The following is a 12,551-nucleotide window of genomic DNA, read 5'->3' on the forward strand; positions in this document are numbered from 1 at the left end:
TAACTTGATTCAGTAATTCAGGATCCATCGATACATCAAAACCTAGCAGTTTGCATTCTATCATGAAACTATAACTGAACAAATATTTGTCTAATTGTTTGTTAAAAAAGATTTCAATAACACTTTGTCAAAAATTACATAACAAGGTGTTATGAATGTGAAGGTGTTTACTGTACCTTTGAGAGAGTGAATGCTGTTCTGCACTGACAGCTTACAAATACCTGTCATATGACTAGCTAGCAGTCTCAGAGTGTAATGGAGAATTGAAAATATGTAACATATGACTGTGAAATGGATGCCTAAGTTGGTTGGTTAAAGTTGAATTGTTGTCAAAACAGCAATCAGTTTAAATCATGCCACAATATCAAGTAACAATTTGTAGTGGTGGTTCATAGGTATATTAAAAAAAGATAAGAACTTGGAGCAGGGGCAATTCAGCCCCTCGAGCTTGGTCTGCCACTCAGTACGATAGTAGTTGATAACATCTTCGCCTGAACACTGTTTTCCTGTCTGCTCTCCATAACCTTTAATTTATTACTAATTTAAAATGTCTACCTCCTCCTTAGGTTGACTCAGTGTCCCAGCATCCACCACACTGTGTGGTAGTGATTTTCACAGATTCATGACATTTTGAAAGAAGTATTTTCTTCTCATCTCAGTTTTAAATCTGTTACCCCTTATCCTAAAACCAAGACTTCTCATTGAAGATTGCCCACAAGAGAAAAATCCACTTTACATATTCTTTGTAAATGTCCTTTAGCATCTGATATACCTCAATTAGATCTCTTCTCCTTCTTCGAAACTCGAGTGTATCTGCCCAAACTTCTCAATTTCTCTTCATAAGACAAACCCTGCATCTCTGGCATAAATCCAGTGAACCTCCACAAAACTGCTTACATTACAACTATATCCCCCCCTCAAGTAAGGCAACCAAAATTGTATGCAATACTCTAAGTGCAGTCTCACTAATGCCTTGTACAACTGCAGCATCACTCCAGCTTTGACAAATGGTCAGTTAGACTTGAAACGTCAACTCTTTTCTCTCCTTACAGATGCTGCCAGACCTGCTGAGATTTTCCAGCATTTTCTCTTTAGGTTGCAGCATCACGTCCCTACTTTTGTGCTCTATTCTTTCAGCAATAAATGCTAACATTTTTATTATCAGCTGTACCTGCATACCTGTTTTCTGGTATTCATGTATGAGGACATCCCAGATCCCTCTGCACAAAAACACTCCGAAATTTCTCTCTGTTTAGATAATAAGTTGCCTTTTTATTCCTAGACCAAAATGGATATCCTCACACATATCCATATTAAACTTCTTTTGCCAAGTATTACCCAACCTATCCATATCCGTTTGTTAATTTCTCATTGCAACTTACTTTCCCACCTATTTTTAGTGTCATCTTCAGATTTGCAAATACAGCTTCACTCAGTGCCCTAGTTTATTTTCATAATGACTGATGGCAGATATAATCCATCACTATTCCTTACCTCATAACCTTTCAACGATGGGCCCACCAACACAACAGGTCTCATGGACGGTACCACATCATAAGGCGGAATGTGCTCAGTCTGTGTTAATTAAAAACAGTAATGATGCATGAGAATACTCGTTAAACGGTAATAGTTAAAACAAGCTAATATCTGATTTAAGTGCCAATGATACTTTAATGCATTGCATTGTAAGTGCCTCCTCCTGTTTTTTTTTAAATCTTCCTCCTGGTGTTTACATCTTTCTGTTCCTACAACATTAATGGATCTTGTTAAGAAACTCACCTTCCAAAGTAATTTCTCTGTGGAATGTGATAGACCAATTTCCTGATATCCAGCAGAGTTTCCTGATGGAATACATTCATGAGCTGACTACCATGTACATTGAATGATTCCATTGATCCATTGGGAAACCATTTAAATTATTACTCAGGAAATTTCCCCAGGAGATGATGGAGGATTACTTTTAAAAGATTATTATGGGACTCCCCCTTATGATTAGTGGAGGACATCATAGAAAAGAGTATTCTGTGTGCGTTGGAACCCTGTCACATAGTATCACTGAAGGCTGCAAGAAACAATCGGGTTCACTTGTGTGCCCAGCAGTCAGACCAGTAATCCTTACACAGACCACTACAGACTGCCATTCAAAAAACATAGATTAAGAGTCTTTTTTTTACCCCTTGCTTTAACGAGAGTCAAGAAGGGCAGAAGTGCTGTATGCAATGTGACACTGAGACTGCCTACTTCTCTTCCAGGCTAACCTGAGGTGATAGGTGATTGTCCAAGCCAGGCAAAGTCAAACCTTCGGCACAGCTCTCAATCTGCTGATGGAGCCAGGGGAAGTAACCATAGTTCAGCAGTGATATCCTAATGAAACCAACTTGTATGAGCTTGCCAATAACATTATTACGCACATGCAACATTAGCTACACTGGCGTCATGCCAGACTCAATCCAAGAGCTACTTCAGAATGTGTTTCTTAAATATCATCTGAAATAAACAGGAAATAAAAAAAAGAGATTAAATTGGATTGCAATTTGTTTTCTTATCATTTTTGGTCTGCTACTTTGGGTAAGATTTTCGATTTATGTAGCTAGTAGTTGTAAATAGCTAGCTTCACCGAATGTCAAAAGGGCTGCTAGTTTGTAATTGCTAACGAGATTAAAACATTGATTCAGAGGTTTATAAATCCTGGAGACCCCTCCCTAACAACATTCTGGGTGTATCTCCACCATATGGACTGCAGCATTCTCATGTTCTTCTTACAGTCAAATACAGTTGGATAACAAATGCTAGCCTAGAAACCAGTGTCACCCGTATCTTATGAAAGAATAAGTAAAATAAAAAAATAACTCAGGCAGGAATTTGTTTTTACTCAAAATGTGAATTTGATCAATTATTTAAGCAATTATTTACTCAGCTCTTTCTATTTATTTACTTAACATAAACATATAAATGAATATAAACACTGGCAAGTTTGTTTGACACTGGGCTTGAAAAGAATTGATTGAATAGAGGAAAATGCAGCTTTGACAATTCCATTGTTAAGTATTTGTCAAGCCATTGTGTCTCATGCATTTAATCTGAAAACAGATTAATTATGTTAGTAGGTGCAATGACAACCATTCCTGAATACCATTTGAGTCTGGAGGACTAATGTTTTAAATATATACATGCAGTGTGGTGGCTCACCCATTAGAAGTATACATTGAGAAATTATGGGTACTCCTTCCCATAATTTTCAATTTTTTAAAAATCAATTGTCAAAACATAGACAGGGTAATTAACCATCCGGCGACACAGCTGTAAGACAGCAGATTACAGAACAAGTACCGCAAGATGAGTCCACTTGTGAGAACTAGAAATGTCAAAACAAGAGTAGGCTCTCCATTCAAAGTCAGCCTTTCAATCCCTTAAATTCATCTGCTTCCTGCTTAGCTTGGTTCCTGAGGGTCCATGGCACCTTTCTTCCTGCCCACCTGCAACACTAATGTCTCTCGCACCTCATTGGTCATTGTCGATCCAACTGCCACATTGCAAGAATTTACGTTGCAGCAATGCAGGGGAGTTGATGGCCTCGGAATATTATTGCGGGACTGTTATTCCAGGGAACAGGAGAATCGACATTTCGGGCAAAGCCCTTCTTCAGGAATGAGGAAAAAGGGACCCAGGTAATGTTCCGGGGACCCAGGTAATGTTCCGGGGACCCAGGTTCGAATCCCGCCATGGCGGATGGTGGAATTTGACTCCAATAAAAATCTGGAATTAAGAGTTTAATGAAAACTGTGAATCGATTGTTGGAAAAATCCATCTGGTTCACTAATGTTCTTTGGGGAAAGAAACTGACATCCTTACCAGTCTGACTTCAGACCTACAGCAATGTGGTTGAATCTCAACTGCCCTCAGTTAGTGAAGGACAATAACCTGTTGGCCTCATCAGCTATGCCTTCATCCCGTGAATGAATGAGAAAGAAAAAAAAATTCTGACCAACTATCTTTTAAGATACATCATGCCTTTAAGAAGAGTAGGAAAACAGTGCCATGAGGCATTCAAACAACAATGCCAGGGTCTCTTGCTGTGTGCAGAACTCATTGACAGCATTAGGAAGCAGCAGTGCTCCAAAGGTTTGTAATTTGAAATAAACCCGCTGCACTATAGCCTGGTGTTGTGTGATTTCTGAGAGAAAGTGAGGACTGCAGATGCTGGAGATCAGAGCTGAAAATGTGTTGCTGGGAAGGCGCAGCAGGTCAGGCAGTATCCAAGGAGCAGGAGAATCAACGTTTCGGGCATGAGCCCTTCTTCAGGAATGGTGTGACGACTGACTATGTCCACCACAGTCCAACACCTGCACCTCCCCACCATAGCATTAAGAAACAGAGAGCAACATAAGTACTACACTCACATATTCAGATGAGGTGGATACACAACGTTTACATGTTGCTATGTCAATTGAAAGGGACACGGGTCACTCACTACTTATGATCCTCACATCCAAAAAAACAGTTCTAACAGCCAGTCCTATGTTCCTATGTTTTGCAATTCCCACTTGAGAGAAAAGTAGATGCCCTAATTACCTTTTAAATCCCTACCATTACAGTGAAACAGTTGTGAGAAATGAATTCAGAAAAATGTGTGATTGTAACATTCTTTTCTCTTGCTACTTGCAGCCAAGAGGGCAGAATGTGAAGATCTTCAGCACAACAATGCAAACAGAAATCCTCACTCTAAATTCAGCCTGAAGCCAGTGGACATTCTGTGACCTAGCTATCACAAAGCAACTTGTCAAATAGGTGCAAATATATCAGAATTCACAAGTGTTTCTTTCATTGGTAACTACTAAATACAAAAGCAACATCAGATGAACTGAGATATACAACTTGAGATCACAATACTCTACCAACTGATGAGCAACTTATGTTCATTGGAATATTCATTCTGTCACTGCTAGTTATTTCATTTGACTTTGTGGCAGTTATATCTGATGTTTAATTTTGAGAATCCATTGTTTGGTTAAACACATGACCTTAGCTGTTCCCAGATGTCACATAATGCGGTAATTTAAATATTAGTCCAGGAAAGCATAATGAATGCTCTGTCTGGAAATGTGGAGGCAGGTTCCACTGAGGCATTCAAGTCGGCATTAGATGATTACTTGGATAGAAATGGTGTGCAGGGCTATGGCAAAAAGACAGGTGATTGGCACTAGGCAACAGAACCTGTATAGGAACGATGGGCTAAATGGCCTTCTTCAGTGCTGTAACAATTCTGTGGTCCTGTGAACATTTGGCATCAGGATAATCTGTCACATAATGGTGTCTCACTGAATGAAACGGATGATGCCTTTTATTTGATTCTTTTAACAGAATTAGTGGATCATAAAATATTACTTTTGGTAAGACACAAGATCAGCACTGCGGTTCTAAGATTATAGAGACAATTTTAACCGTGAGGATGCATACAGTTACAATTATCCATGGCAATTACACACTGTTATTTGTCTTCCTGCAGGTTCTGATTTTAAACTGTTCTTCCAAACAGACAGAAACAGCACCTGAAATTAGTGCTCTTTAAATAAGCAAATTGTGTTCCATTGTTCTGATTAGGGCCAGACTACTATTTTAACTATTGGTCTATAGGGAGACATTTCTGATGCTCTGACCAGGCCAACAAAGCAGGAATAGCAGCCAAGGGAATAAACGATCCAAAAGGTCAAAACCGAAACAACTGCAGATGTTGTAAATTAGAAACAAAAATAGAAGTTGTTGGAAAAGCTCAGCAGGTCTGGCAGCATGTGTGAAGAGAAATCAAAGTTAACATTTCTAAGGGTCATCAGACCCAAAATGTTAACTTTGATTTCTCTTCACAGGTGCTGCCAACCTGCTGAGCTTTTCCAATGACTTCTGTTTTTGTTTCCAAAAACTCAAGTTGTTTTAATGATTTCAACTCTCATCATGGGGCTTGACAGAGCAGAATTAGTCCTCTGGGCTCTTTCCAAAGGTTTTTAATCTTCCCACGCCAGATCCTCTACCCTCACCAAAAGTCTACTGAATCTTCATTCTGAAACTTAACCGAGCCCTGAGGACCATCTTTTCTGTCGATATCAACCATACTGTGCACCTTGTATGCCACTTCCCACTGGCGCCATGCAGATGAAGTCTGGGAATTGAAAACTCCTGGCTCTCGTGCTGCCAGGATTCAGGATTGTTTATACCCAACTGGGCCCCCAAATCTCTGCATTCCTACCTGCATTCAAACCACTGCTTATATTTCCTGGATATCACTTTCCAACTGTCCAAGTCATTCTCAGTCTGTGGTCATCTGTTGGTAAGACTCTCCTTTGCTCATAAGCACTTCAGTATGCAAAGCATGCATCAAATAATGTTTAAAGTTCAATGAGAAGTCTGTGGTAAGTGTCAAGAATTAGACAAAAACTCCATTCATTTTCACTTGTTGCACTCTAATGCTGTACAACACACACTCAGCTCTTGTGATTAGAATAGCTTCAGTGGATTTGACAGCCACACTGGTGACAGCCTGACAGTAACAGAAAGAAAACTACTGATTAAGTTGATAGACACAAAAGCAACACCAGGATGGAGAAAAAAAAACACTCACCACTTTTTGCTTCTGTTTTGCTGCAAAGGGGAAAAAAGCATTTGTTTAAGGAACAAACATTCTTGTCCTGGCTATCAGAATATGCAAACTTGGTAGCATCAAATCTCAAGAATTCGACTGTGAAAGGTAATTTCAGCTAACGTATTAAGCATGATTTGAAATAATATCAACAACACAGTAATTATTAAATTGTGGAAACAAAATACTGAATGTGTTCATATTATATTCAAGTGTTTGAGTTGTGCTAATGTTGGTGGCAAACTCTATGGCATAAGACTTGGGGGGAAGCAAGAATCAAATGGTATTAGCACTGGACTGTTAATCCAGAGACCCAGATAATGTTCTGGGGACGCCAGTTTGAATCCTACCACAAGAGATGGTGGAATTTGAATTCAATAGAAGGAAATCTGCAATTAAGAGTCTAATGATGACCATGAATCCATTACTGATTATTGGAGGGGTGAAGAACCCATCTGGTTCGCTAATGTCCTTTAGGAGAAAGTGAGGAGTGAGGTCTGCAGATGCTGGAGATCAGAGCTGAAAATGTGTTGCTGGAACAGCGCAGCAGGTCAGGCAGCATCCAGGGAACAGGAGAATCGACGTTTCGGGCATAAGCCCTGAAGAAGGGCTTGTGCCCGAAACGTCAATTCTCTTGTTCCCTGGATGCTGCCTGATCTGCTGCGCTGTTCCAGCAACACATTTTCAGCTCTAATGTCCTTTAGGGAAGGCAACAGCCATCCTTACCTGGTCTAGCCTACACGTGATTCTAGACCGACAGCAAGGTGGTTTACTCTGGGCAATAAATGCTAGCCTAGCCAGTGATGCCGATATTCCATGAATGAATGAAAGAAAACTCAACATGGAAGAAGAACAAGACACAGGATGCAATGACATTAAAGTTGAACCAAACAAGCTTGAAATCCACTTTGGATCGGATCTACTTTCAGTCACATGCTCTGTACTGAACAACATCCTTTTAACAGTAAACTAATAAGAAACTCATTAAGAGTGCAGCATATATTGATAAACAATTCGAGTTTTACTCTCATGGTTTGTCATATCTGCTGAACTCCTGAATGTGTTACTTACTCTGCCATGCAATGTACAGAGTGATCAGGTATTCTTGCAATACCCTAAAATACCTACAGAGTTAAAGTCAGTTGGGCAATTGCAAGTTGAATACTCCACGTGTGATTTAAATAGCAAGAACAAATTCACCTGAAGAAGGGGAGGGAGAACGCCACGTACCAGACACCATATCACCGAGGCTGGAAGAAGAGTTCCCACTGGACTTCCTAATAAAACAAAATATTTCAAAAATAATTATGGGGGACGGAGCAACAGTGAAGAACATAACGGGTTACTCAGTTTACATTCAGGTTCAAAGTCCTTACAACTTTTCCGGACTTTATATCATGAACACAATGAATTCTCATGGATTTGTGGACCATTTACAGGCCCATTGATTACTTTTCGTGAAACAATTTTACTTATTTTGGTTATTTTTATTTGGGTCACTCTTCAGAGGTGTGAACCATCAGAGGTTCAGCCTCGACTGATTTTTAATAAAATTATGCATCCAAAATTTACAGTCAGGGCGTTCACAACACAGATTCTCCAACCCAAATCGTGCTAGTGCGCAGTAAAACTGGAATCAGAGAATACAATTTTGATACTGTTCTACTGTCTCCCACTATAATATCTGGAAGTTCTAAATTTAAAGAAAATTATCACAAACAATGCACTAATGATAGTACATAGAACATCACAGTACAGTACAGGCCTTAGAACATAGAACATAGAACATAGAACAATACAGCACAGAACAGGCCCTTCAGCCCACGATGTTGTGCCGAACATTTGTCCTAGCTTAAGCACCCATCCATGTACCTATCCAATTGCCGCTTAAAGGTCACCAATGATTCTGACTCTACCACTCCCAGAGGCAGTGCATTCCATGCCCCCACCACTCTCTGGGTAAAGAACCTACCCCTGACATCCCCCCTATACCTTCCACCCTTCACCTTAAATTGATGTCCCTTTGTAACACTCTGTTGTACCCGGGGAAAAAGTTTCTGACTGTCTACTCTATCTATTCCTCTGATCATCTTATAAACCTTGATCAAGTCACCCCTCATCCTTCGCCGTTCCAATGAGAAAAGGCCTTGCACTCTCAACCTATCCTCGTACGACCTATTCTCCATTCCAGGCAACATCCTGGTAAATCTTCTCTGCACCCTCTCCAAAGCTTCCACATCTTTCCTAAAGTGAGGCGACCAGAACTGCACACAGTACTCCAAATGTGGCCTAACCAAGGTCCTGAACAGCTGCAACATCACTTCACGACTCTTGAATTCAATCCCTCTGCTAATGAACGCTAATACACCATAGGCCTTTCTTACAAGCTCTATCCACCTGAGTGGCAACTTTCAAAGATCTATGAACATAGACCCAAAGATCCCTCTGCTCCTCCACCTTACTAAGAACCCTATCGTTAACCCTGTATTCCGCATTCTTATTTATCCTTCCAAAATGGACAACCTCACACTTGACAGGGTTGAACTCCATCTGCCACTCCTCAGCCCAGCTCTGCATCATACCTAAGTCTCTTTGCAGCCGACAACAGCCCTCCTCACTATCCACAACTCCACCAATCTTCATATCGTCTGCAAATTTACTGACCCACCCTTTGAATCCCTCTTCCAAGTCATTAATAAAAATTACAAACAGCAGAGGACCCAGTACTGATCCCTGCAGAACTCCACTTGTAACTGGGCTCCAGGCTGAATATTTACCATCTACCACCACTCTCTGACTTCGACCGGTTAGCCAGTTTTCTATCCAACTGGTGAAATTTCCTTCTATCCCATGCCTCCTGACTTTCCGCATAAGCCTACCATGGGGAACCTTATCAAATGCCTTACTAAAATCCATGTACACTACATCCACTGCTCTACCCTCATCCACATGCTTGGTCACCTCCTCAAAGAATTCAATAAGACTTGTAAGGCAAGGCCTACCCTTCACAAATCCGTGCTGGCTGTCCCTAATCAAGCAGTGTCTTTCCAGATACTCATAAATCCTATCCCTCAGTACCCTTTCCATTACTTTGCCTACCACTGAAGTAAGACTAACTGGCCTTTAATTCCCGGGGTTATCCCTATTCCTTTTTTTGAACAGGGGCACAACATTCGCCACTCTCCAGTCCCCTGATACCACCCCCGTTGACAGTGAAGACAAAAAGATCATTGCCAACCGCTCTGCAATTTGCTCTCTTGCTTCCCACATAATCCTAGGGTATATCCCGTCAGGCCCGCGGGACTTGTCTATCCTCAAGTTGTTCAAAATGCCCAACACATCTTCCTTCCTAACAAGCATCTCTTCTAGCTTACCAGTCCGTTTACACTCTCCTCTTCAACAATACAGTCCCTCTCGTTTGTAAATACTGAAGAAAAGTACTCAGTCAAGATCTCTCCTATCTCTTCCGACTCAATACACAGTCTCCCACTACTGTCCTTGATCGGACCTCCCCTCATTCGTTCAGCCCTCAATGTTGCATCGACCTGTGAAAACAATCTGAAATCCATCTAACCTACACTATTCCATTATTGTCCATATTCCTATCCAATGACCATTTAAATGCTCTTATAGTTGATGAGTCTACTACTACTGCAGGCAGTGCATTCCATGCCCCTACAACTCTCTGAGTAAAGAAACTACCTCCGACATCGGTATTATATCTATCACCCCTCAATTTAAAGCTGTGTCCCCTCGTGCTAGCCATTAACATCTAAGGAAAAAGGCTCTCACTGTAAAACCTATATATGCCTCAATGAAGTCACCTGTCAATCTTCTCTCTAACGGCCTCAAGTCCCTCAGCCTTTCCTTGTACGACCTTCCCTCCATACCAGGCAACAACCTAGTAAATCTCCTCTGAACCTTTTCCAAAGCTTCAACATCCTTCCTATAATGCAGTGACCAGAACTGTACACAAAACTCCAAGTGCAATCGCACCAGAGTTTTGTACAGCTGCAGCATGACCGCATGGTTCTGAAATTCAATCCCTCTACTAATAAAAGCTAACACACAGTATGTCTTCTTAACAACCCTGTCAACCTGGACTTTCAATGATCTATGTACCTGGATACTGAGATCTCTCTGCTCATCTACACTACCAAGAATTTTACCAATTTTACTCTGCATTCTTGTTACTCCTTCCAAAGTGAATCACCTCACACTTTTCCGCATTAACCTCCATTTGCCACCTCTCAGCCCAGATCTGCAGCTTATATATGCCCCCTCTGTAACCTACAACATCCTTTGTCACTATCCACAACCCCACCAACCTTAGTGTCATCCGCAAATTTATAAACACATCCTTCTATGCCATCATCCAGGTGATTCATAAAAATGACAAACAGCAGTGGACCCAAAACAGATCCTTGTGGTACACCACTAGTAACTGAACTCCAGGATGAACATTTCCCATCAACCACCATCCCCTGTCTTCTTTCAGCTAGCCACTATCTGATCAAAACTGCAAAATCATCCTCAATCCCATGCATCTTTATTTTAGAGTCTTAGAGATGTACACATGGAAACAGACCCTTTGGTCCAACCTATCCATGCCGACTAGATATCCCAACCCAATCTAGTCCCACCTGACAGCACCGGGCCCATATCCCTCCAAACCTTTCCTATTCATATACCCATCCAAATGCCCTTTAAATGTTGCAATTATTCCAGCCTCCACCACTTCCTCTGGCAGTTCACTCTGTGTGAAAAAGTTGCCCCTTAGGATTCTTTTATATCTTTCCCCTCTCACCCTAAAGCTATGCCCTCTAGTTCTGGACTCCCCAACTCCAGGGAAAAGACTTGCCTATTTACCCTATCCATGCTCCTCATAATTTTGTAAACCTCTATAAGGTCACTCCTCAGCCTCCGACGCTCCAGGGAAAACAGCCCCAGACTGTTCAGCCACTCCCTATACTCAAATCCTCCAACTCTGGCAACATCCTTGTAAAGCTTTTCTGAACCCTTTCAAGTTTCACAACATCCTTCTGATAGGAAGGAGACCAGAATTGCACGCAATATTCCAACAGTGGCTTAACCAATGTCCTGTACATTTGCAACATGACCTCCCAACCCCTGTACTCAATACTCTGACCAATAAAGAAAGCATACCAAAAGCCTTCTTCACTATCCTATCTACCCGCGACTCCACTTTCAAGGAGCTATGAACCTGCACTCCAAGGCCTCTGTTCAGCAACACTCCCTAGGACCTTACCATTAAGTGTATAAGTCCTGAGAAGATTTGCTTTCCCAAAATGCTGCACCTCACATTTATCTGAATTAAACTCCATCTGCCACTTCTCAGCCCATTGGCCAATCTAGTCAAGATCCTGTTGTAATCTGAGGTAACCCTCTTCGCTGTCCACTACACCTCCAATTTTGCTGTCATCTGCAAACTTACTAACTGTACCTCTTATACTAGCATCCAAATCATTTATGTAAATGAGAAAAAGTAAAGGACTCAGAACCGATCCTTGTGGTACTCCAACTGGTCACAGGCCTACAGTCTGAAAAACAACCCTTCACCACCACCCTCTGTCTTCAACTTTGAGCCAGTTCTGTATCCAAATGGCTAGTTCTCCCTGTATTCTGTGAGATCTAACCTTGCTAATAAGTCTCCCATAGGGAACCTTGTAGCTTACTATGGGGAACCTTATCAAACACCTTACTGAAATCCATATACACCACATCAACCGCTTTTCCCTCATCCATCCGTTTGGTCACGTTCTCAAAGAATGCAATAAAGTTTGTGAGGCACGATCTACCTTTCACAAAACCGTGTTGACTATTCCTAATCAACTTATTCCTTTCTAGATTATTATAAATCATATCTCTTATAACCCTTTCCAACACTTTACCCACAACT

At 41.2% G+C, this 12,551-nt stretch overlaps 1 protein-coding gene across 5 annotated transcripts in view; it reads right to left on the minus strand.

Annotated features, from left to right (window-relative positions):
* The window catches only part of cacnb4a (calcium voltage-gated channel auxiliary subunit beta 4a), a 354,028-nt gene that overhangs the window by 48,665 nt on the left and 292,812 nt on the right, over positions 1-12,551 (minus strand). For 4 of the 5 annotated variants that reach the window (XM_043694193.2, XM_087989317.1, XM_043694196.2 and 1 more), the window contains 3 exons: positions 7,832-7,908; positions 6,614-6,633; positions 1,495-1,575 (listed from right to left, as the gene is read on the minus strand). In XM_043694193.2, the coding sequence (XP_043550128.1) occupies positions 1,495-1,575; positions 6,614-6,633; positions 7,832-7,908 (178 nt within the window). The remainder of the gene's footprint in view (positions 1-1,494; positions 1,576-6,613; positions 6,634-7,831; positions 7,909-12,551) is intronic. The other variant, XM_043694194.2, reaches the window with a different exon arrangement.

This window comes from Chiloscyllium plagiosum, unplaced genomic scaffold, assembly GCF_037043375.1.
Source record: "Chiloscyllium plagiosum isolate Xiang-an unplaced genomic scaffold, Cpla_swu_hap1 HiC_scaffold_7, whole genome shotgun sequence".
Taxonomy (NCBI): Eukaryota; Metazoa; Chordata; class Chondrichthyes; order Orectolobiformes; family Hemiscylliidae; genus Chiloscyllium; species Chiloscyllium plagiosum.